This window comes from Crocodylus porosus, unplaced genomic scaffold (genome assembly GCF_001723895.1).
Source record: "Crocodylus porosus isolate Cpor-Errol unplaced genomic scaffold, CroPor_comp1, whole genome shotgun sequence".
In the NCBI taxonomy this organism is placed as follows: Eukaryota; Metazoa; Chordata; order Crocodylia; family Crocodylidae; genus Crocodylus; species Crocodylus porosus.
The window spans coordinates 40,650,034-40,676,363 of record NW_017728931.1 but is presented as its reverse complement, the minus strand read 5'-3'; the positions used below and the strand labels follow the sequence as shown (position 1 = coordinate 40,676,363).

Below are 26,330 nucleotides of genomic sequence, written 5' to 3'. Positions count from 1 at the left end.
GCATTACCGGGACAGGCCCCAATTGGAAGTCCCAATTGGGAAGAGCCCCAGTGGGACGTAGGCCCGAGTCGGGCATAGACAGGCCCGAGTGTGGGCGGGGAGCGCAAGTGGCGTGACCACAGGCCCGAGTGCGGGCATAGAAACCGTGGGGAGCGCGGAATAGGCCAGTACGCAAGCGGCCGCGGAACATAGGGGAGGCAGGCCTGAGCGGGGCGCTGCTTGAAAGTTACGAAGACCTGAGTGGGGCGTAAGCCCATAGAGAAGTCTGAGCTGGGCGAGAAGGGGCACAGTCAGAGAGCCGCCCCAGGAGGGGGCGCGTGTATTGAGTTGGCCCCGGGAGAGGACCAGCACAGGGACTAGAACCAAAGTCCTGGTATAGTAAGACTGGCCCTGTGCCAAGAAGGGCAGGAAGGCAGCCTCCCTAATTGAACCTATACTAAGATCAAAGATGTGGCAGGCGAGATAGAGGGTGCATTCAAGGCCTAGGTTGGCACGGTAGGGAAGGGCACTAGGGGAGGTCACGGCACCCCTAGGGGCTGCCCTGCCACAGAGCCGTAACTCATTATTTCTCAGACGATTACTTGTGTTTTTTTTCATTGTCCAGAGAGTATGCTGAAACTGTGCTGTGAATTATCCAGTGTTGAGGAAAACATGTAGAGTTTTGGAGGCTCAAAAAGCATAACAGCTTAAGAAATGCCATACTGAGAGAGATCACAGGTTTAATTCACCCTGTGCCCTGGGCAGAATCTGGATCACACCATTTCTTGTGGGATGGATCTGTGGGACCAGTTGGTAGTGATGGGGGCAGTGCTAGGGATGGGGCAGGTAACCCTTATGGTGGTAGTGAGGCATGCAGCAGAGACAGCAGTGGGTCAAGTAGTCAGGGGATGAGTGGGGCTGTGTCAGCATAGCCTTCAATTTCACCCCTGCCACCAGTGGCCATTTCCACAGGGGCTCTGCTAGCCCTGACCCTAAATTCCCTGGCCCACCAGCATCCCAGCAGGTTCAAGGGATTAGCTGCATAGGCTAGATGTGGCCCAGCATCCGTATGTCTGACACCCTTGCTTTAGTCTGATATCTTGTCTCTCAGTGGCACAAAGTAGATGCCAAGGAAAGAATATTTATGTAAGACCTGTCTAGGATCATAGAATCATAGAAAAGCAGGACTGGAAGGGACCTTCAGAAGTCATGTAGTCTAACTCCTGCCTGGGGCAGGATCATCCCTATCCAAACCATCCTATACAAATCCTTTGCGTAACCCAGGGTGTCTCAACGTTTTTCTTCCTGAAGCCTCCGCAGCATGCAACAAAAACTCCATGGTTCACCTGTGCCACAACAACTGAGCAGACCTCCTGACCTGCTCGTGGGCCCACAGGGGGCTGCGGACCCCCAGTTGAGAATTGCTGGTCTAACCTACACCACAAGACATAACACCCTAACCTGCCACAGGAAAAGCAGGGGGAATGCAGCAGCCAATGTCCTGCTGCTGCAAGGTTGTAAAAACACACTTGAGAGACCCAAGGAAGAGGGGGCCATGCCTGCCACTACAGAGGAGGTTGAAACCCCCCACAGTTTCTACCAATCTAATCATGGGGTAAAATTCCTTCCTGACCCCAAATATAACATTTGATCTCACTTTGAATGGAGAAGCAAGATCCTCTAGTTAGGAGCCTTTGAGCTACAGGACATTTGGATACTCTACTCACAATCCTCAGCTTTGGCTGCAGTCGATATCCAGTGATTCATCTTGGACTGTTCCCCTGTAGGTGTTTTTGTAATAGAATTGGGAATGAAAGCAATGTGGTTTAGTAGAGGGGTCAGTGGGCTAAGAGTCAAAAGATTGGGTTCAATTTCCAATGTTTCCACTTCCTACAGCGTGTGGTTTTAGGCATTTTGGATGTCTGCTTCTGTTTCTGGTCTCTGTCGTCTATTTAGATTGCAAATATGAAAAGGGCAAGGGCTTTCTTATTATGTGTTCATTGTGTCTGCCAGAATGGGGACCCTGATCCCAAGTGAGATATCCAGGTGCTTCTGCAATATCAGTAATAATATTAATTGTTATTTTGCCCTTTATTTCTGAATCTTCTGCTACCCACTACTGTAGAATTTGGGGCTTATCCCTACTGATTGCCTATCAGTATAAAGACTGAGAGGACCCCAGTAAAGGTTTTGCTGTCAGGTAGCCTGTGTGTTTGGTAATGCTCTCCTCAATGGTCAAAGGTATCCACAGCTCTGTTTGGAATCTATATATATTGACCTCTCATATTAGCTTGAGATTTCCAAAAAGGCTCCATATGGACCTGTCTCTGTATGTACTGAAGCCCATGAAAGCTTTTACCGTTGAGCCTTGTTTGAACAAGGTTCAGCCAATGTTGAAATGTATATGTCAAGGTGAGCAGTCAAAAATGGAGGCAAACAAACTTGGACATTTTGCAAATGATTTGGTCTAAACTTTTTATAGGGGTTGTGATATCACAGTCTTGGGGAGGGGGAAGGACACCAGCCCCAGGTCCCCAGTTGGAGTGGAGGAAGGGAGTGCAAAAAAGCAGCCATTGCAGTTCTCATCTAGCCATGCTACCACCTCCACCAGCCACCACTGCCCGGTGTACCACTGCTGCCCAATGTGTACAAATGTGCTGTTATACCGCTCCCCCCTCTTTCCCTCACTCTCTAATGTTTACTGGAGCACAACTCTCATTCTTTAATTCTAGTTTCATGGGCAGGGGTATTGTGTCACATGTACTTAATACTGCCATGCTGACTACCTACCTGTGAAGCTCCTGTAACTACCAATTGTACTGATGGCCTTAGTTCTGATGCTGGCTTTCTGTTTTGTCTTGGGCAGCACTTTTACAGGCAGTAATAGCTGGTGATCTTCTGAAGGTAAGTACAGCAGGCTGAATGTCTGTTTCTTCACAGCAATTTGCAAGTCTTCACTGTTAATTTATACTTTACTCCCCCTCAGAGCACAGTTAAGTGCTGTAAGGATAAATAGCCAAATGCCATTTTACAGTCCTTCCCGGAAACCTTGCACATTAAAGGAACATCAGCCAGGTGAGGTGTGACATTCAAGTGAATAAGATCTAGTGTTATACCATATCTTTCATAAGCCTTTCATACCATTTGGGTAGTTACTAATGGTGAAGTGAGTATGTTGGCAAATGTAGCAACTAAGCAAGACAGCCGTTTCAACACAGACGTGCACAACAAATCCTGTTTTACTGATATGAGAACATTGGCCAGGACACTAAAGTTGTCTCTGTTTCTTTACAAAGAATATACAGAGATTTTTAACTTCTACCTAGAGAACCCTAAATGCAGGCAGAAAGGAATTTGGTTTTGCATCTCATGTTATGATGGATGGCAGTTCCAACAGTTCATTAGTTTCTGCTCCTCTTTGCACTGCACTTCAATCTGAGTATTGATTATGAGCCAAGCTCTAGTCCATTTAGTACAGCTTGAAACCCAAGAAATCCTGGCTTAGCTTTCAGTGCCAACTACTGCTAATTCTCTCTGGAGGGCAGACCAGAAGCAGGAGCAGAAGAAAAGTGTCTCACTCCTATATAAGTATACAGTGCCTCTTCTGACAATTGTAGTCCCTGTTTTTCACTAGGTGCTCACAAATGTACCCCTGATTTGGGGTGAGTATTGTGATTGTGATTAATGATTGCCCTGTTAACTAAGAAAAAGCTTTTGTGAAGCCATTTGTAAAAGTGACAGCTCTATTACTCCAGTCCTTTGCCTTCAGACATATACTTCAACACCTCTGCCTCCATTACCCCATGGCAGGAGCAGCAGTTAGGTTTCATGGTAACCACCATGCAGAAAATATCTCCCTCCTTGGTATTGCATCCTGTTCTGAATTTTGAAGCATAGTTTTTCCCCATTCCTTACGGCACTCTCACAGTGTTCAGACCACCTTTGACTTTATTTTGAGTGGAGAACTTATTTTCTCTTCTCAGATGCATTATGACTTTGTGTCATGACATAATCATGCCCTGTTGTCCTATTTCAGTTCTGGCACTGTCACACACTGTGCATTGCAAGCTGCCAGGACCTCCAGCACATTTTAAAATAAGCCGCTCTCTTTTACTGCCCTCCCAAACTGGATCATTTCCTTCGGAGGTCCAAGATAGTGGGAGGTACCAGCAAGTATATGAATAAAAAAGGAGGAGATATCCTATCTGATCTCAGCTACTCCGGTTACCCAAAGGGCAGGAATTAGAGACTGAGTTGGGTGGGGGAGAGAACTGGATTTTAAAACATTCTTCCTGTGATGTCAGCTGCAAATGTATACAGTGTGTATTTATTAATGGCCTCGTTGATGCTCAGATTGTCACTGTTTTTGAAAATATTCATGAAGATAAAAGGATCTATTATTTTTGTAGCAACTCGGACAACACAAAATCCATACACAGGCTATTCACAAAATCCATGAACAGACCCTAGCATCAGCACTGTAATATGTATGTAGTTATGAAAACACAGTGATCCATCCCACATACTTTAACCAGAAACACACTCATGTGGATCGTGCAATGAACTCCCAGTCCCCCTGGCTAAAATGCAGTGCCCATGGCATACATTGTTCTTGCCAAGTTGCTTTGGTGGATCACGGGGGTCCCATGACCACAGTACGTCATGTTAGATGTCATCTGACTAGGAATCTGCCTGTTGTAGGTTAATGGAGTTACTAGGTACTCGGACTACAATTCCCTTGGAACACTCTGGATTTTTTGTATAAAAATGTTTTGATTTGGTCTGGAAACTTTGGGGGTTTGTAAATTCAGAATTTTTTAAAAGTCAGAATTCACTGCTGGAAGATAATACTTGTGAGGAAAATTTAATTGAAAACCTGATTTTTATATTAAGTGGAACTGTTTCAAAAGAATTATTTTTCCGTAATTCCCACCTAAAAGCAAGAATTCATTGACAGATCTCAGCAGTGAGCCAGCACTTCAAAAATGTCATTTGCCCTTGTTCACTCATTGCTTTTGTTTTAGGTCAGAAGACTTTGCTCTGCAGTATAAATTCCTACAACTTTTAGTTAACAACTCCTGCTGCTTTTTTAATCACCCGCTAGCAAATTTAATGGTTAATTTACGTGATATTTCTTTACCTGTGCATGCTGTCATACAATTACCTTGTCCTTTTCCCATGAATTTATATTACAGTTCATTGAATGCTGTAAAAAAGGAGCTAACCTGTTAATCCAGGGACCTGACCACTGTTCCTTGCTTCACCATGCTGCCAAAACTGGGAACAGTGAGATTGTGAAATACATCTTGGAGCACGGTGAGCAATTTTTGCAAATAATGGGCAGTCACTTGGCATACTGAGCACTAAGAAGCATGCTTATTCTTCATCACTATGGCCTCCTGCAATGTATGAGTAGAGATTAGATGTATGAAAGAAGTGTCAAACCTGGAGTAAGAGTTACCTCTGCTGTCTTGGTGGCAACCCCAAAATCACTGCTGAGAAATGACCCCACCTGATCTACATACATGCTGAAAAATTATCTTGTGGGTACTGTTAGAACAATGCCAGGCATGCTCAGGTCTTCTTTTGGTAGTGTACCTGAGACTGAGATCCTGAGAGCGTCCTTGGGCATACCTCACTACTATCAGCCACACAATGTTATTTCAGTGAGTGAGCGAGTGAGCGAGCGAGCTGTACAGGGCTTGTGTCTCAGTGGTGATCTCAGGATAGCTGTGGAGGTAGAATAGACAAGCCCAAAGAATGAAGAGTATAAGAGGACAGCTTTAGATTAGACCAATTATTTTAATAGATTTGAATATTATAAAGCCAGGACCATCATGGTGGGATAGGCTGACCTCTTGCAAAACAAGTCACAGGAGTACCCTGAATTAATTCCTGTTTAAACATGACCTGCTCTATCAGAAAACATCCAACTTCAATGAAAAGGTTTACAGAGATGGGGAATCCACCATGACCCTGGCTAGGTTTTTCCAGTGTGGCCTGTCTTTTACTACTCCTGTCTACCTTCCCCCGTATTTCCCTCAGACACCCTCAGAATACATGTAGATACTGGAATTACAGCATAGTTAGACTCCAGAAATAAAATAATTCAACATAGTAGGGACATGAACAGGAAATCCATGAAACCTTCTTCAGCAAGTAGAGAGCACATGAGAAGGTATGGCCAGGTTAAACAAAGACGAAACATAAAGTTATGTGAATAACAATCCAGTTTTTCACCACATGGCAAGAACACTTTGCCACTTTTCTAGGCCATTAATTCTCTGGACAGCTGAATGGGATTTTAAGAATGCACAAGTAGAGGTCTTCTCTCTGCTTTTCAATTGCCACCAAACATTAATAAGAAGAAATTCTACATTCTCTGCAAGTCAAGTTGCTGAAGTTTTATCAGTGTTCCTTCCTTTTCTATAGTACTTTCAAATGTTATCTGGCTCTGGCACTTTATCAACATTCAGAGCACCAAGCATATTAATTAGGGCTTTGGATCCAGAACTGGTTTTAGGGAAAATGGTGCCCTTGGTGAACTTGTATCTTGGCGCTCCCCTCCCCTGGCACCTCTCTAGTACTGCACCCCCAAGTCAGTACTGCTGCTGCAGGCACAGGCTGGCAGGCAGGGGTGTGGGGTACAGTCTGGTGGGGGTGCAGAATGGCATGGTTTGCCAGGCAGGAAGTTGGTTGGGCACCACTGCTGCCATCTGCACTGCCCTGTCCAGTTCCTCCTGAGCAGCAGCTGGAGGCAGGTGGGGCTGAGCACCACTCCTCCTGCCTGGGGTGGGGATCGGCCAGGAGTGGGGTGTCGTGGGGTGGGGGGAGAGCTCCATTGTGAGCGTAGGCTGCGTGTGTGTGTGTGTGTGTGTGTGTGTGTGTGTGGCATCTCCCCAATCATGGCACCCTGGGCAATTGCCCACGTTGCCCACCCCTAAAGCACCAGTGTGGCCTTATCTGACACTTTCAGATTTCACTTATAAATCAAGCTTCTCAAATCAAGCTACCACTCTTTCTTGATCATGTGGGGAATTAATAAGAGTGACTTTCATCCTTGCTACTGCCTCACACCCTGCCCAGTCATACGCCCCTTTGGTCTGCCCACCTGCCTGTGAGTGTTTGGATGTAGTCGGCATTCATGGGAGTCACATGGCAAAATACTTTCCAGGGCACTGTGTTGAAAATCTATCCTTAACACATGTAGGAAAATGTTTTGAATGTAAAAATAACTTAAGTACATCTTTCAGCTCTGTAATGCTGAACTAGTAGGTGGAATAAAATGTGGTACTGAAATGGGAAGTCCCATCTCAGATTTACAAAGGTCTGGGGAGGAAGGAAGATGATGCACTAATGTAGTAACTATCCTTCACAGAGCTTAAGGCACCCAAGGGTCCTGAGCTTGATTTGAAATACTTCAGGTTTTAAAGATAAAGAGGCCCTCTTGGATTAGAAAAAGCAGTGGTTAGTCATGCAAAGATTTTGCACACAGTGTACCTATTAGGGGGCTAGTATTAAACTTGAATGCCAATGCAGAAATAAACTCAATATCAGAATCACTGCTCTTTATTGTTATGAGATCAGCTCTGGGATGGCTGCTAAGGTTGCTGTAACAAATAAGTTTCCCTCTTTCCCACAAGTGCCCTCCTTTAATTTGTTCCCAGAATTCCCAGGCAGGAAGACCCACATCCTTTAGGAGCTATGTGTAGTTATGCCAAAAGACACCCCATCAGCATAGTTAGTTTGTTATAATACACTAATAAATCCACCTTAAGAGAATGAAGAAGTCCTTGTGTAGATAATCAAGGTTTATGCAAGCTGGGAAGGCTTAACCAGTTTGGATGGAAAAGTAACCTCCTGCATCATCATTGGTACTTGGAATCAAACTTGACTATGAGTCTTTATGTGGCAGTTCTGAATTTTTTGCCCCTAGAGAGAGGTGAAAGTATGCATTGCCTTTTTCTTCCCCTTTTCATAAAGCAGAGTAGGATATTTTCTCTCTTCTTCAGTACAAATCCAGGAGGTAAAGGACCCAATAACTCTTTTGGCAGAACAGTGGGAAGTCACTTCTAGATATCTGCTAACTTCCTTTTGCCATCAGGCTGAGCTAACAGATTGCCAGACTATGTATGCTGAGCAGTACCCCAGTCTTCAGCATTTCTCTGATCCCAAGTCTCAGCAGCTTTTTTGCCTCAGCATGATTAAGGTAAAGTTCTACACTGAAAAATGACACAGACTGGATCCTTCCTATTCAGTAGATCTGCTCCTTGTGTGAATGCAGAGTCAGACCAGATTATGCTGCTAATCAAGACACAATTTTGCTATTGGTAGCACTGAAAAAAGGAACTCAGGTCTGGCGGTGTGAGCTGGATTCTGGTTCAGCATACTGACTTGTTAGTCAAGTTCCAGCTCTAGGGCTAAATATTGTCCTCAGTTACCAAAGGCCCAGGGGTTGTATGCATCTTGTAAAGGCAAAACTGAAGGATGGTGAGGTTGCAGAAGTCTAAACAAAGCATTTGGTCTGCGGTTTTTATAGCCAGGGATGCTGAAAAGACATAAGCCAAGCAGATAACAGTTTGGCTTTCTTATCCCAGTGTGAAGCTGCCTGAGAAGAATTTCCCCCTTTTTTTGTGTTCATTGAGCAAATCCAATATGAAATTATTAAGATGCTATAAACATGGAAATACACAGGGCCTGTTCTCAGAGGGGATCCCTCCCTTAAATCATGATGGAGACCTTGGGCAAGTCCTTGTTATATGATCTCTACAGGGAATGAAATTTAAGTGTACAGTATATGCATGTGTGAGGGGGTCTGAGGAGTTCTCTAATGTTGCATACATGCATCTTTCAAATATACTCCTTATTTTAAGGCTAGGAAATAAATCCTCCAAACATTATATTTTGTCTTCCAAATATTGGTGATAATACCAAGGTTTTGCCCAGGCAAGGTGAACTAAACAGCCATGGAGGCTGACAGCTTCAAATATTAGTTTTTAAAGAAAATCTGCTTTCTCTTCCCCAGTTTAATGAAGTGGGGTCAAAGAGTATATTTGACTGAGGTTTATGGGCCTCCTGGGTAATTGAGTAAGTGTAACAGTCTGGGTTGGAGGGGGTAGAGTATGCAGCACACATTGAGGACTTTCAGCCTGAATGGTGCCGTATATTTTGGAAATGCCTCTGAAATGCTGTCATTTAGTTTCTCTTTTATGTTGCAATGAGCTCAGCTCAGTTAAAAGGCAGCTGTCTGCTTTTAAACATCTCTCTCCTTCCCTTTCTCCCTCCCTTCCCCAAGGCTCAGGCTGCTTTGCCTCCTGAGAATCAGAAAGTAGGCTTGGTGAGCTGAAAGAGGAGTAGGAGAAAAAAGTTAACAATTCCACACAGAGTGACTCTCAGAGACATTAAGGACAGAGCGTGATCCCAGCTGGGCTTCCCCCCAGTGGTTCGTGCTTTTCAGCTCCTTTCAAGCGAGCTTCCCCCCCGTCCTACTCCTCTTTCTTTTCCTGAGACTTTTTTTTTTCTTATTCTTTCACCTCCCCACACATTTCTACTTTTGTTTTTATTTTGCCCCCTGCTGTTTTTCTTGATAGAAATCTCACTCATGCATTTCCCTTCCGGATTTCTATTGGGTTATTTTGTCCTCTCTCTCTCTCTGCGCCTTGGCCCCCTTTTCTTTCTTCGTCTCTTGTCCCGGAGTAAAACAGCCGGCTCCCCACTGGGGCAGGATGACAGTGCTGTTAGCTTTCCCAGTGCCAGCCTTTCCCACATCTGTGCAGCTTTTGTCCTGCGCCAGAAGGGGATTTGGAATGGTCGGCTGGCAGCGCCAGGGAGACTGATGTAAAAATGAGGTCCAAAAAGAGGGAAAGGGGAATTAGAAGGCGGGCGTGAGATGGTTTGAGAGAAGCACAACTGAAAGTGAAAAAGACTGCAGCTTAGGAATATGCATGCCTTGGTGCTTCCAATGTCAGCTATAAATACAAAAGAATGCAACAAGCCCCAGCACTATGTTATTCTGCTAATGGCATGCCCTCCAGTTTCTGACCCCTCAAACTTGTCTGGGATGCAGTTGGGGTATTTGGATAAAAGTCTTAGTTCAGTGTAATACTCCACAGAGCCCCCCCCCCCCCTTGTGCCCAGAGCTCTCAGGCCCTCCTTCTAATTCCCCTTTCCCTCTTTTTGGACCTCATTTTGATAATGCCTTCTCAGCTCCTTGCAAGTTAGGCCTTCCCTCTCCACCCTGGTTTCATCTCTGTTTCTTTTCTCCTTGGTTTCCCTGTTAACGAGGCCCAATCCTTGATGTCTCCAACTTGATTCCCTTGCTATTCCAAACCATTCTTCTGTCCATTCTCCTCTCCTTTCCCACTGCCCTAGCCCAGTTTTCCATCTTACACCTACTATACTCAGCTGGGCACTTTTCACCCTAAGTCCAGTCACTCTGTTTCCCTTGTACTCTCCATCCAGTCAAGGTCCTCTCCATGGCCAAAATAAGTATGCATTTAGAAGAACTGAGGTTTCTGTTTCCAGCACATTGCAAGTTATTCTGTGGGCCCTGGCAATGAAGCAGACTGAAGGGAATAGCAAGGAATGGAAGAGCACCTGCTCTGGAAGAATGTATTTGCCTCAAAGGAGAATTCTTCAGCTGACAGACTCCAGGGTTTCATTTTCCTTGGTTGTGTGTTGCTAATGGAATACCAACATTTATGTTTCTTGCTCTCCCTCCCTTGCAGGGCCTCAAAAATTTTCACATTTCCTAACTTCCTCCATGCTCATAGACCCTTGGTTATATCCTTCTAAGTGAGGAGGACAGAATGCAAAATATCTTGATGTTGGTCCCGAGTCAACTGTAATGGCGTTGTTTGACAACATGATTAGCATTTGCATGGAACCAGGAAAATGTAAAGTTCCATATATGTACAAAGAGTTAGTATTGCTGGTAGATTGATGATACCTCATCCCCACTGGCACCCAGAGGGCCTGTTTGGATTTGAGAAGAATAGGCAGGCAGCAGGGTTCCTTAAAGATTTTTAGTATAGAAGGGTGGAAGGGTTAATTTTCTGACCACATTCCTCTCATAAAAGTAAGAATGGAGTTTAGTGAGCTACCTGCAGTTCAAGGGCAGGGCTAGGTAGACCTCTGTAAGCATGTCAGTTGCTTGCTTGAGTATGCAGTCACCTGAGCAGTGTCCTCATCCCTCTAATCACACCCATGGGAAAAGAGCAAAAGAAGGAAAAGAAAGGTTCTGTATAGAGTGTGAAACTTGGTGGTTTGAGGTGTGGATTTCTCTAAATGTTTTAAGGCTGTCCAATATGAAAGTCAAAGTAAAGTTTAGAGAGTACATACAGGATGTGAAACCTCAAAGAAAAGTTCACCATATCCACTGCTGACCAAACTCACAGTGTTTGGTGGTACAGTTGCAGTAGAGAGAATTTTTTTTCCTGGTATAGAACTCTTCCATCTACCTCCCATTTTTTTCTCTCTGAAATGGCCTGAACTGTAATTCAAATAATGGCACTTGCTGCGGTAAATATTTGACTGTGGAAATCAAGGACAAAAGAACATTCAGTTAAGCAGGCTATCTTTTTCCTCCACCCCCCTCTTTTTTGTTGTTGTCCTTATCTTGTTCCAATAGTTATTAACTGCTAGGATACAAGATTTGCACATCAGTATATAAACATTCTGTAAAAAACATTTGCTTTGATTTATACCACTTGTGATACAGTTTAATGAAATGGTGCAAGCCTGTCAGTCAGGGCAGAATTTGCCTAATTTCAACTTCCTTATTGTACTAATATGTTATGGTAATGTACAACCAATGTTGTAGCTGTGATGGTCCAGAAATTATGCAAGAGACAGGGATTTCTTAAAGTGATATCTTTTACTGGATCAACTGTGTAGTTAGGATAGGGTCTAACTCTATCCCAGGAGTGGGCATGAAGGGTAAATTCTATCCCAGCTACATAGCTGATCCAAGAAAAGATACCACCCTAAGAAATTCTTGCCTCTCACATAATTGTACTAACAATACTTGCAACTTGTAGTACTTAGAGTTTATCATTTTCCATGTGCTATACTCATGAACCACTTTATTGACCAAGGTAAAGAGCAGGAAAATAATTTAATGCATTTTCAATCCAAATATACTTTGGGGAAATTACTGCTTCCATGTGCTTACAAGTCAACCATGGTTGTGCAGTTGAGTTTTATTACTACAGATACTTTAGGGCAAACAAATATGATCTTGACTTCCCCATACAGTATTTAATTAGCCTCCCTTGAGCCTTTACAGCAGAACTGTGATTCTGAGAGTCAACCATCTTCAGTCACAGAACATAAACAATGCCATTTGACTTGCTTGACTCTCTTTCTCAGGTCCCTCTGAATTGCTGGATATGACAGATAGTGAAACGTAAGTACTGCCCAGTGATTACTTCCTTTTGTTCCTGTTTGTTTATTTTAATCCAGTGATTTATTCTAGTTTATGCCTAGGAGATTTCTCTTGATGCAATACAAAAGTTCAAACAATAAATGCACAAAAATGTCAGGTATTTAAAAAAAACAAAACAAAAAACAACCACATGAACACCAGGCCTCCTCTGAACACTCAGTATAACCCTACTGTATCTTCTCCTAATCCACCTAAATTTTCTTGTAGAAAACAGGTGAATTTTTCACTTTATCCTGATATTCGCTGACTCTGGGCTCTAGGGCTAGGGATAGACATTCAAAAAGCCCAAGCCTGAATTGATTCAATCTTTGCAAGTTAGTCTACCCTGCAAAGCTTGAACCAATTTGGAGGTGGATAGACATTCCCTTTTCATTCCAGGAATGCAGGCACATGTCTGCAGTGGCTCAGGCTAGAAGCTGGGGGGCACTAGAGCAGCCCTCCCTTCCCTTCCACAGTACTGAGCCTTCCACAATACTACAGGACACTCTGATTAGCACAGCAGGGAATTGATAACAGTGTTTCTTGCCCCCTAACTCAGTATTTATCACCCCATTAAGAAAACAGAGGGACACTACCAGCTATCTGTTGATTCTGCCTTTGTCACAGCATAGACTGTAGCCAGCATGTGGTCTGCTAGCTAATATACAGATACCTCTCAGAAAGGCAGAGGGGAGGGGGAATTCCTGCTTAGCAGGGAGTGCTGAGGAGTGGGGGAGCAGCCTGCAAGTCTCTGCTGAAGCTGCAGCCAGGAAGCAGGGGGGTGGAGCCAGCTTTGCTGAGAGAGCATGCTTATGCTGAGAGACCTTTGCTGAGCAGAGAGCCCCACCCAGCCAAGAGAGGATGCTGGGGGTGTCTGGTCTAACTTAAACCAGGAAGGGGTCTGAGGCAGACATTGAACAAACTGGTTTGACCCAAATCAGTTGAGTCTGATACTACATTCAACGCAGTTTACCTCAGTTGGTTTCGGCCATTTTTAAACTGGTTTATGTGCACTAAACATCTGTTCTGTTACAAGCTTAAATCAGTTTCTGATCATGTAAACTGGTTTATGTGTAATGTCTGTCCCTAGCCTAGGAGATCATTGAGCCATAAATTCTAAGGCCAAGAGTGAACTTCTTGCTGTTAAAACTTTGTCATCAGTGCCGTCCAGATTCATCCAAGGGCTGCTACTTTGGCTGCCCCAGATGATTGCAGCTGGCAGAATATGACACAAATTAGAGAAGACTCTCTCTAGAACAGGGTAAAGCCAACTCAGTTTATAGCTGTTGTACAACCCTTTTGTGCCAGCTATACTAAACTGCCACAAAGAGGGTTTGGGTACACATATTTCTTCCTGACAAGTATCCCAATTAAAAGGGGCCCCTCTACCAGGCAAAGACCAATGCTACTAACTCTTTCCCCATTTCCAAAGGATCTACATATGTTGCAGGGAGCATCTTCAGAAGGGCTAGAGAAAGGCAGGGGTTAGAAGGGTTGATGTACCTTTCATGGTTCTTTCATGAAATGGCTCAACAATTCCATTACAAGAAAAACACAAGTTCAGTGATTTCTCAGGACTTCCCTGTGACAAGGTTTGAATCATCTACCAGCTGCTCCTGAAAAAGCTGTACATGTAGTTTTCCCCATGTCATTGCCCAGGCCACATGACCAGCAAAGGCATGATTTTGTCCTGTGCTCCTCATTTGGAAATTAGTTGGTATCCAAAGCTGAATCAGAGCCAGAGGAGATTTTGTCACCCTGATGCCCATTAATATTTCAGCTTGCCCTTCCACCTATGCCAAGCCTGAAGTTCCTTTGCATGCCTGCAAAGCCAGTGCTGTGCTACTGCAGCTTAGCTCTTGCTGTCTGTGTTTATCAGAGATGCATAATGGCATCCCCAGTTTGATGCTGATGTTAAGGCAGAGATGTAGCTGGCAAGTATTCTGCCCTGGGTGGTAATGTGAATCTCACACCCCCAGACTCCCATCCCACATCTCGCACCTTTCTGGCTCTGGTTCTGACAGCAGGGAGGGCAAGAGCAGTGGTGGCAATGCAGGAGCAGTGGCCAGGGGAAATGTCACCCCTGGGTTTTTTCTACTGATGTTAAAAATGCACCAGTTCTCACCAGTGAAAAAGGGGGTGTCATCTCTCCCAGCAGCAGCAAACCACCAGCTGCTGTTCCTCCACTGCACACCTCCCAGCTGCCAGAGCCAGAGCTTCTGCAGGGACAGTGTAGGGTATAGGGAGATGGGGTACCAGGAGGGTGAAGTTCCCGCCCCCCCCCAGCTTCATTCTAGCGGCCTCAGCTTTAGGCAGTGCACAAGACTATGCTCTGTTCACCCACCCATCATTATATTACTGCATAAAGGGCTCCCTTCACCTACCCAAAGCACTTCTCTTCCTAGGCAGATCCCAATAAAAGTGCTTCATCCTCAGGGGTATAGTGAAACTTCCTCAGCATCCTGTGAGGCCCTGTTTTAGCATACCAGGTAGCCATAACAAAATCAGGACTCTCCAGTAAAAACTTACATGAGTAAAGCTTTAAACCTGAACCCAGATCTCCAGCAGCAGAGACCTAGAATACTTCATCCCTGCTATAGGTCAGATAGAGTAGGGCTGGAGCCAGAGTTTTTGGGTAACAATACAGTGAAAGAGCTGTTTTGGGTTTGCAGGATTTTTCTGACCTTACATGTGTCCATCGCCCATCCTGCTTCCAAAAGACAAAATAGCATATTGTTTAGTTTCGGTAGAAACAATAGGAAAAAAAGCCCTCACTATATACTGTGCAGTAAAACTAAAAAAAGGCAGATATCTTGCTTTTGCAGTAAGCAGTAGAGCTGGAGGAGGCTGGATAAGAATGTGACATTCAGCCTTTAAGACCACAGAAGGTAGCGACTCTTTTTCTCTTCCGTACCATCCAGAAGACCTCAGTTCCCCATTTATTCATCATGTGAGAACTGGCTGAGCCAGAAGGCATGCACACTGACTGAGAGCATATGCACATGTCAGCAACAAAGATAAAAGAAGAGAATCCCACAAAAAAAGTGTTGTCCTCCTACCGTGTTTCTTAAATTATAATTGGTGAAAGGTTCCTTACTGCTGCTTTCCTCTGCTTTGGTGTAGGGGTGAGACAGCATTGCACAAAGCGGCCTGCCAGCGCCATCGTGCCATCTGCCAACTCTTGGTGGATGCGGGAGCGTCTCTGAGAAAGACAGATTCCAAGGTAATGCAATCAAGTGAACCAATTATAAAGCACTTCAGACAAGCGAGACCAATCAGCATCCGTCCCTGCTGCGTGTATGATTGAGGCTCTCTGTGTGTGCTGGGAGCATTTCTTTTTAGAAAAAGGCATTTTATTTAGAAAAATGTATTGATATAAATAACTGCAAGAGCCTCCAGTTAAATCCCCAACCTGGGTCATCTTCACCATAGTGATAGCCTAGCCTGAAGCTATTCAGCAGCTGAATATCAGTGAGGCATCTCCATGGCAAAACAGCATCAACAATCTTTGTTGTTGAAAGAAAGACCTGGATGTAGAGACCACCTGTTGGGATTCTTGATTTCTGATTTGATGGTGACTATATGAAGTTTGGTGGTTGTGGCTGACTTGTTCTGTGGGGTAGCAAAACTTTTCTTTGTCCCTGCTTTCCCCTGCTTATTAATGCAAAGCTGACCTCAGCCTCCCCAAGTGCCCACTTAGTGTAAATTAAAAATAGGATGAAGCTAACAGAACAATCTGAGCATGAGGAAAACTTTCCAGCAAAAATTAGATACTAAGAATATTTAATAGGTAGAGCAGACTGACTGACGGAAGATCTTCAGGTTTCTAAAAACAGGCATAAACAGGAACATGGAAAGAGAGTTGGTTAGGAAGATGCCACTGTCACATTACATTGATTATCAAGTGTTTTTGCAACCTTAGTTGGCTAGCTGTAGAGGTAATGTGGACAATGATGCTATATGAGCTGCACTCTTGGAAAGAAGCTGGATAATCTATGGGCCGTGGCTGAGAAATATGATCAAAAGGCATGAAGAATCAAGCTGGAAATTGAGCTTTTGTACTCGATAGCTACACACAGTTGTTGGTTTTTTTTTTCTAAACTATTATTATTATGTTATGCATGTCACAGAATGGGGCATAGGAGCGGCTGTGATCCCACTAGCACCCCTTGCCGTGTCCAGTTAGGGCAATCCAGTACCCTCTTTTCTCGCCCACCACATCTTGTTGGTATATGGTTCTATAGGGGAGGCTGCCACTTATCGCCCTGGACACTGTCCTATGCTTGTACTATTCCCTGTTCCGTATGGGGTGACCTGGTGCACCCCCAGCCCTATAGGCTATGCGTGCCTCCTACCTCCCCTTTAGCATGCCCCAAGCCTCGCTGCTTTTCCGGACGTTACCAGGTCCTTTTCTTTTTCCGCACCCTGCCCAGCACCCCCTGGGCTCGTCACGCAACCCGCACCCCTATATCTATTAGCCATCTCGGGCTTACTGTCCGTACTCTTGCCAGTTGGGCTAAGGCAGCTTGAGCCCTACCTGGCCGCTTTGACCCTTCGGGGTCCCCACTACTGTGGAGCCCCTCTGGGACCCTTTCTAGTCCACACTCCTGCTGGGGTTTCTATCAATTCCCAATGGGGCTCAGGTGGCCTAAGCCTTACCTGGCTCCTTTGGCCCTTCAGAGTCCCACCACTGTGGAGCCCCTCTGGGACCCTTTTCAGTCAACACCCAACTGGGGCTTCTATCAATAATATGTGCCCTGCCCACTCCTGAGGCCTCTCTTAGTACCCTTGCCCACTCGTGGAGCTCCTCTCTGTGCACTCTCCCCCTCCTGGGGCTTCTCTCGGTACACCTGCCCCACAGGGCTGGGGTCAATACCCCTCAACACCGCGCACCACCGGCGCGAACAGCTGTGCCCACCTGGCACCACTCACTGTGCCCCACTGGGCACCAGGAACCCCCAGATTACTGGGGAGCTCCCGTGAGGCTTCCTCACACCCCTACAGCCTCACCCAGTCCTCCAGTGTAACAGCAGCTAAACAGAACCATAAGCCAAACAGCTGAAACACAACAATAAGCCTCCTGGCTATAAAACATAAGAGCTAAGCCCACTTGGCTGTCTCACAAAGGCCTCCCAGTCAGGGTCCTCTCCACCCTCTCCATGCTGTAGCCGCTTGGGTGGTCAGGCTGCAACAATCAGTTCTGCTCTGCTCTGCTCAGCTCTCCTGCAGAGCTCCTGCACCTCAGGCTGCCAGAAGGGAACTGCTAGGTAGGCTTCAGACTGGGCTGTTTATAAAGGCCCGGCCCTGCCCCCTTCTGGTCACATGACCAGCACGGTTGCCCCAGCAACTGGCACCTGAGCTGCCCTGGAGATTGGCAGCTGCCCTTCTCCCTTCTTAGGAACATGGCACCTGAGTGCCTCTGTGACAATGCAATGCAGAATTATCCTGTTTTCCAATGAAGGATCACATCCTTTTGGGTGGCACCACTGTTGACATCAGGAGGCAGACTATAACTTTCAGGAAAAACTAGATTTCATAGACATCAGGGCTGGAAGGGACCTCAGAAGATCATTGAGTCCAGCCCCCTGCCTGAAGGGCAGGAAGTCAGCTGGGGTCATAGGATCCCAGCAAGATAAGCATCCAATTTACTCTTGAAAGTGTTCAATGTAGGTGCTTGAACCACCTCTGATGGCAGGCTGTTCCAGACCTTGGGGGCTCGGACAGTAAAGAAATTCTTCCTTATGTCCAACCTGAAACGGTCTTGCAGTAGTTTATGACCGTTCGACCTCGTTATCCCTTGGGGCGCTCTGGTGAACAAGCATTCCCCCAGAAACTGGTGGTCACCCCTGATAAACTTATAGGTGACCATCAGATCACCCTTGAGCTTGCGCTTTTCCAGGCTAAAGAGCCCCATGGCTCTCAGCCTGTCATCTTAAGGTCTGTTTTCCTGATCTCTGATCATGTGCGTGGCTCTTCCCTGGACTCTCTCAAGCTTCTTCACATCCTTTTTGAATTGTGGAGCTCAAAACTAGATGCGGTACTCCAGCTGCGGTTTCACCAAGGCCGAGTACAAGGGGGAGAAGGACGTCCCGGGATTTGCTTGAGAAGCATCTATGGATGCGAGGCAGTGTTTTGGTTGCTTTACTAGTGTCAGCATTGCATTGCAGGCTTATGTTCATCTTGTGGTCAATGATGACCCCCAAGCCTCTTTCTTCTGTAGTGCTAGCTGGTGTAGCACTGCTAAGCCTATAAGGATGCTGCAGGTTTTTCCTCCCAAGGTGGAGAATCTTGCATTTTTCAGTGTTAAATGCCATCGGGTTCTCGTGCCCATCTGCTGAGCCTGTCTAGGTCAGCCTGGATAGCCCTCCTGTCTTCAGGTGTGGATGCTTTGCCCCCACGTTTGGTGTCATCGGTGAACTTGGCCAGTCTGCTTCTGACTTCAATGTCCACATCATTAATGAAGATGTTAAACAATATGGGTCCAAGGACACAGCCTTGGGGGACCCCACTGACAACCATGGACCTGAAGCATGTGGCCTCAGCCAATTCCCTGGTGAACTCCTGGTCAAACTCTTGACTTTGGGTGGGAGGTCTGTAGTACACTCCAACTGTTGTGTCCCCTGTTCTGTGTTCCCCATCGATTTTAACCCAGAGGGTCTCCAGTTGTCCACCCTGGTCACCAACATTAGCTTGCAGGGACGCATTGCTTTCCTTAACATAGAGAGCTACACCCCCACCCTTTTTATCCACTTGATCTCTCCTGTACAGTGGTCTAGTCATGGGTAGAGTCCCACCAGGTCTCCGTTATCCCTATGACATCATAATTATTTGCTTATTCCCCAAGCTCCTGGCATTTGCATACAGGCAGGCAAGTGTCCCCTTGGGGGCTCTTGTCTTGCCCACAGATTGTACCAGGACTGGGGCAGGGGTGGGCTCCCTTAAGTGCCTTGGCCTGCTGGCTTTGCAAGGGTTGCTCAGTGGGCCAGCAGTGGCAGTAGTCCCCCCGTCCCCCGGTGGGCTTAGTCTAAAGCCCAGTGGAGCAGGTCAGCCAGTCTGGCTGAGAAGAGCCTCCTCCCCAGAGGAGAGAGGTGGAGGCCATCTCTTCCCAGCAGCTCGCTGCCGCTCTCGCCAAAGAGCGGGCTGTGGTCATGGAAGCCAAAGCCTTCCTGGTGACACCAGCGCTGCAGTCTTTGGTTCACTAGACTGCAAACAAGGGGTTGAATGCAAACAAGGGGTTACTGACACATATCTGATCTTTATCACTCAAGAGATACAAGAAATACCCATGTTTATTTGTGTAGTATTAAAGCATTTTCAGTGGCTCAGGATCCAAATTCTTGATTGCTGTTATAGCACTCTTAAAATAAGGTAAATTCTGTGTATAAAGTCCTTGGCAGCAGTAAGATGCGTGAAAGTTTGATTAACAGCTGCGGCAGCCCAACAGGTCTCTGTCTCTCCCTTCACATCCTTTGTAGAAGTGGTCTTTGAGGGTCTCACTTCATGTCTCAGCTACAGTATGGTACAATGTTCCCCAGTAGAGACTTCAGTGAGTGGATGGGAATTGTGTTAAATCTGTTTTAGTGTGTGGATACCATTTGTCAAGCAGTGAATGGCATTTCTTTATAAAGCTGAAATATTTATTTATAACTGTGATGGTTCCACAGAAGATAGGCAGGAAGGTATTAACTGTAGTTGGCCAGTTCTGTGAACCAAATGCATGAAATAGAGCGAGTTGGTTCTCATGGAGAATCTCAGCCTGACTCCGGCTGAGTTGGTTCTTGACTTGTCTGCTTTTGTGATTATCTTTTTGTACTTCCAGTGGTACTTGCTTTGGGTCACAAATTTATCTTGTCTTCTAAAAACATGTTTACTGTTTTCTCTCTCTGTCCCTTCAATGTAGGGTAAGACGCCTCGAGACAGGGCTCAGCAAGCTGGGGACCCAGATTTGGCTGCCTACCTGGAGAGTCGTCAGAACTACCAGATGGTTTCCCATGAGGACCTGGAGACAGCTGTCTGATGCCTGTGAACAGGAGGAGACAAACCAAGGAAATAACAAGGCCGCACCTTAGGCGCTCGGGCATCATATGAGGAAAGAAGCTGATGGGATCACCGTGTCTCACTCTCATGCAAAATGTCTGAGGACATGCCACCAGTTTCTAAGGGCTACTGAGTCTTGCCATGGAATTGTTATGTTCCCGTATGATAGCCCATGAAGGATGAGGCAAGACACTCAAAGGTCTGTGGAATCCATAGGCCACGGAAATTTACCTTTACTGCTTCCAGCAAGTAGCATGAACTTCTCCCTTGTTCATCTGTACACTTTATTTTAAAAAAAGGAAGAAAAAAAAAGGGAGGAAAAACTAACTTGGACCTGAAAATACTCAGCCAACCCCCTCTTCCATCCCTCCAGTACCTTACGTTCCTTTCACCCTACCTCTTCATTTTTCGTCAGTTAAATAGTATCTCTTATCTCTGTATAAATTCTTCCTAAACGGTCAGGTTAATAGCAAAGAGTTTGAGGAGCTCTGGATGCCTGTAGGCTGGGGGAGGGGAAATGACCGTCAAACCTGCTGAGTGCTTTCCGTACTGTTCCCTCAGAAATTGCAGTCTGAACACTTAATTGCTAGGGCATTTCCTCTCTTTTGGAAAGACCTCTCTCTACTGCCTTGTTCTGTGGGGTGCTGGGGTCAGGCAGATTTACTGCACTGGCAAAAGCTCACTTCCTCATTTAAGGTGTTTTCTTGTAATTCCAGGTGAGTGGAAGGGGGTTGCTTGTACGACAAACTGTGTTCCCTTGGGACAGACCAGTAAGAGGTCCTATATTGCCATTTTGAAGTTAATGAACGATTGATTTTGCCCCAGTCAGAAGCCTGCCTATGACTAGCCATTTTTGGCTTCTATCCAGATGAGCTTTAAAGTCGGGAGAGTGCCAGGTGGTGTGATGGAGTAAAGGTTGATTGACTTACTAGTCATTCCCCTTTGATTTACTGCCAGTCATGGAAACCAAATCTGAAGCATTCAGGTACCCAATCAAGGGTTGCTGATGTTAACAAGAAGATGGACACCACATTAGACATTTTACAAATAACACAACACTATGAGAAAAACATCTGTCTGGAAGTGAAGACTAGTAGATGCTAAGAAGGACTTGGAAAAAAAGCTTTAAAATAATACAGAAAAGAAAAGAGAAGAGAAGAGGAAGAGAGCTTATTCTGTTCAAAATAAGACAATTGGCAATCATAAGCCTCTCACTGCTCACTGTAGGGTTAGAAACAGACACTGCTTAGCTGCTCTGAGGCCATTCTTGGTATTCTTACTTTGCCACTTTCTTTCCTGCCCGAGAGACCAGCACCACTGAAAAGGAGACCCTCCTCTACCCGCTGACACCTTTATACACAAGATGTTTGCATTAAGTTTTTCATCACCAATGCAGTGTTGGTATCAGAACCATTAGGGCTTCCACTTCCACTTAAACAGATTGTCTCTCATGAGAAGTGTCAAGGCCCAATGCTGTCATAATTTCAGCACTGTTATTTTTGGAAAATTGTTTCTGTGTCTCTTCATATGCTGTAGGGGCCTGATGGTTGGTGCTAAGCAGGATTTATGTGCAGTTCAGAACCCAGGAAAACAACTTGGGTCCTTTTTCAAATAAGTTGTTCTTCCTTTAGTAGCAATTGTGGAGATGAAGTTGATGCAATTTCCCTAACTCTTCCTTTCCATCCTTTTATTTATTTATTTTTTAAACACAAGTGATTCTTATGGCAGAGGAGGGGGAATTAAAGAATAAGCTCTTTCATTGTTCTGGTTTTCAAATCTTTATTCAATGCTTGCAAGGTATTTCTCAGCATTTCTTCCTCTGAAAGAAAACTATTGATACCATATAAGTAATCTACAGACCAATGGTAACATGAAATGCATTTTGTTTTATTTTCTCTTCATTTTATCTTTTAATTTAAAAATATGTGGTTAAGGCCAAATTGTTCCCTTGGTAATTGGGCACAAGTTTCCAGGGAGGGCTGGTGTGTGCCTTCCAGAACAGAGTTTAGCATTGAAAGCAGAAAGAAGAATAAAGTATATGTGTAGTGTTGGCATTGCTTCCCAGCCTTGGGGAAAGGAGACACTAATGCTTCATACAGTCACATTCAGAAAGTGCTAGTATCAGTTATATCTTTTTTTGTGTTCAGTAGGCAACAAAGTGATGAAGTTGGATGTATATCCTCGGGGACCTTCTGTCCTGTGCCTAGATGCAGCTAGTCGGGAGCAGTCAGTAAGTGAGTCAGTAAGCTGCCTGAATCTCGAGCCCTGACATCAATTGGAGCAACCTAAGGCCAGCTCTAATTTATGACAGGTGTCTGCAGTCTATAGGGAACCATGTGCCATCTGTGAATTGCCCTAGCAGAGTGGAGCTTCATTCCTCTCTGTCCCTGTCTTTCCTTTCCTCCCATCATATTCCTTTTATACCTGAGGAACCGGCTGGCATAGCAGCAGGCTTTGCCAGGTTTACCTCAGCTATGAATTTCCCTCTGCTGGGGGTATTCTTGCCTTGGCAGGAGTGGGTAGAATACATCGTCTTTGCGCCATTCATGCAGCTTAAAGGAATTGCATCACCAATGAGAATACGGCCTTCCCTTTTCCTCCTGCAGCTCGAAAATGATGCTGTAACTAGAATAAGACTATTGTGCCTCTGGAAAGTTTTTCACAATAAGTGCTCAGTCGGAGGCAGTTACAGTATGATGAAAACAAAACCCCAGACTGGAGATGGAACAGAAATTGGCTGAACATAGTGCCTCTTAATATTCAAGGTGTCCTGAAGCGCTTTACAAGCACTGTGTTAGATACTGGCAATGTATTAACTGTGCACATTATTCTGGCAAGGCTGAGGCACAGCCTGCAATAGGAGAACTTGGCTTAGTGAAAGAATGAGCATTGGATGTGGACATAAGGGATTATTCCTTACTCCTTTCAAAGTGCCATGGGTTTCCTGAGGCTAGGTAGCTATCAGGAGCAGGAAGGCTGGACATAAGTTTACTACATCCTTTGTATAGAACATCTAAGTACCTGGTGCCTGTTTTAGCATGGCATTGTAGTGACTACATTGGGCAGTGTCCAGATTCTAGTGTGGGGCTGGGACCTCACTTAAATTTAATTCAATTTAAACCACTTGAATTTATTAAAATATCTGTACTGCAAGTGTGTGTGTGTGTGTGTGTGTGTGTGTGTTTAACAAAGCTGTTAGGTTTGAATGATGAAGCACTTAGGAACACTCAGTCACTGGAGTTGCTGGACTGCTAGAATATTGTTAGCCCTTCAAATTTGTCTTCACAGGACATCTCTCTAAGTAAACTCTAGCAGGTCCTGGATTGCCCCATTATGATACCTGGACTGTCCAATTTTAAAGTTAATCTGAGGGAAGGAAATATTTGTAATGTTAATATATTATTAAACTTCATTTTGTTATTTAACGACATTAGCAACACCTGTTATTTCATATGTCATTGTTAAATTTATTTATATTTGTGCACACTGTTTGATAAAGCGTGACAAGGCTGTATATTCCTAGATAATTATAGCACACCTGAGGCAGCATGATGAGACATGAAGCCAAATGATTGACCATGTCATGTATTAGGCCATGACAGGGAGAAGATTTCAAGGCAATTATTGGAGTGGGTTATGAAATGAAAATTAAATGACCCCTTGAGCCTCTCCATTACTAGGCATATTAGCTGTGAGTATGGCATCACTGATACCCAGTCAAAATAGCACTACAAGCCCCTCGTAACAACTTTGTGAAGGCCAGTCTTTGTTTTAGGCCATGCTACAGTTTGAGATCTGTCTACCTACATTGGCACCCATCACCCTACTATCTTCAGTGTGAAAAGTACAGCAATTGGGAATCATTCAGTATTCATGGGAAGCCTTATAACTTGGGTTTTAAACTGTTTGTGTGGTGTCCTGTATTACACAGGGGATGTCTCTAGAGCAATACATACCTAAAGAAAATAGAACAAAATCTTTTGTTGCCATTGATCTTCAGTTGTGTTTATGTGACTGGTGCTGTGCTGGATGAACAAGTGGGCACACAGTTTTGTGGCAGTGTGTTTATATAGCCCTGGCAGGCTTGTTCTGCGTTTTCTAACTGCCCCTTTTGCTTTCTTCTCTCTCCACCTTTGTTATGACAGCGATGTGCATTGTAATGAGCATCATTAACAAAATGGGTATCACCTATATGGTGTGTTGCCAGCTGCTGTTTTCCTTCCAGCCAGCCCCAGATGCTTCATTTGAGGTGCACTTGTGTGTTGATTTGTTCATTGCATCCAATTCACATTGAGAAGATCTGACTCCAGGGAAAGAGTATTAAATGGACAAGGTAAATTGGTAGCCTTAAGCTCCTGGGGGCTTTGCACATGTAATGACACTCAACAGATGTGTAGGCAGGCTGGATATTTGGATGCCTTGAACATGCTCTGAGGAATTCTATCTAGCTGTCCTGTTCATACATCTATGTACCGCACTGATAAAATAGTTTCTTGTGCTGATTTATAATTTTTGCTTTCCCCATTTTGTGTCTTCTTCCCCATCACCCACATTTCAGAATAAAGTAAGATAATGAATAATTTATAAATAGGGTGTTTAAGATTTTGCTTACTACTGTAAGAGTTCCCCTAGCACTCAGAAAAAAACAACCCATTTCTTTCTCCATTGTGCTTGACCTTTTCTGTTAGTCAAGCGATGTGTTTACCCTCTTTTTCTCGTGGAACACAAGCCAAAATGGCAATAGGTTGTTTACTGCCTTCCTTGCTTGTCAAAAGCATCATCCATGAGTGTCTTTGACACTGCAGCAGTTCTGGGAACAGCTTGTTAGTAAACTTGTGCCTTGCTGGCTGCCGCCAAAGCAGCAGAGCAAACAGTTTTACAGGGTTCCAAATGCTACGTGTCTTTATGTTTTGATTTCAGAGCAACAAATTAGGCAATTATTTCTTCAGTAAATGTTTAAAATCTGGAGGTGCTCCTCACCAGCCTATGCTGATATGAATGGAGGGCCACTCGTGCTGAAAGTTATACGCTAGTTTCAATTAAAACAATTTTTAAATGGAAAAGATTTGTGAGATTCTGGGATTTATCTCTGGGAGTGCCACATAGAACACACAGCTGGGTGGGGAGAAGGGCCTCAAAGGTAACTTTAAGCTATTTTTGTGCCCTCCCATTGTTCCTGGGGCATTTTATAACAGCTAGATTGTTTGGTAAGCATAAATTGATACCAGAGGCATAAGAAGGTTCTGCGCCCCAGGAAACAGCAACGGCAGTGGCCAGGCAAGCAGTCGTGACAGTCCCATTATTGCACCCCTTTAAATTGGCACCCGAGACTCATGCCCTGGTTCCCCATCCGTCGCTCTGTTCTGGTATCAGTTGATACTGGAGCCACTACTGTAGACATAACCAGGCCAGCATGGCTACCTGTAACAATCTAACCACAGAAGTCCTTGAGCTCAGCATGCTCTGCAAAATCCACCTGACAGGCAGGTCTGATATTTGGGCAGGTAGCCCATGTTGCACTCCATTTACAAGCTAGCTTGTGTTGGGCTATACTACTGCAGTCACATGAGAAGAACAGCAGCATAGGGCATGTTTCCACACTATGGTTGCTGTGCCCAGTAGCAGCACCTTCAAGTGCACCACACTACTCCCTGCAGAGCTGCCACATAACCAGATACATTACAACCACATCTGTATGATGCTTTGGGTAGCTAATTAGCACTGCTGAATGAGAGTGCTATGAAGCCTGCCTCCGTGCTAATTAGCCTACTTGCAGTGCATGTGGGTGCAGCTACACTGCTGTTGGTTTACAAGTCTGCCAGTGCAGGACCGTGTTATATATGTGAAGGCACCAATGCCTGGCAAGCTTAGTTTACCATTTATACAACAT

The 26,330-nt window shown here is 45.0% G+C and overlaps 1 protein-coding gene across 1 annotated transcript in view; it reads left to right on the top strand.

The window, feature by feature from the left end:
* The window catches only part of DGKI (diacylglycerol kinase iota), a 199,998-nt gene extending 176,433 nt beyond the window's left edge, over positions 1–23,565 (top strand). Inside the window, exons 28-32 of the mRNA XM_019544663.1 lie at positions 2,846–2,883; positions 5,175–5,295; positions 12,349–12,385; positions 15,527–15,626; positions 20,304–23,565. Coding sequence (XP_019400208.1) covers positions 2,846–2,883; positions 5,175–5,295; positions 12,349–12,385; positions 15,527–15,626; positions 20,304–20,420 — 413 coding nt within the window. The 3' untranslated portion in view covers positions 20,421–23,565. The remainder of the gene's footprint in view (positions 1–2,845; positions 2,884–5,174; positions 5,296–12,348; positions 12,386–15,526; positions 15,627–20,303) is intronic.
* Positions 23,566–26,330: the final 2,765 nt, after the last annotated feature.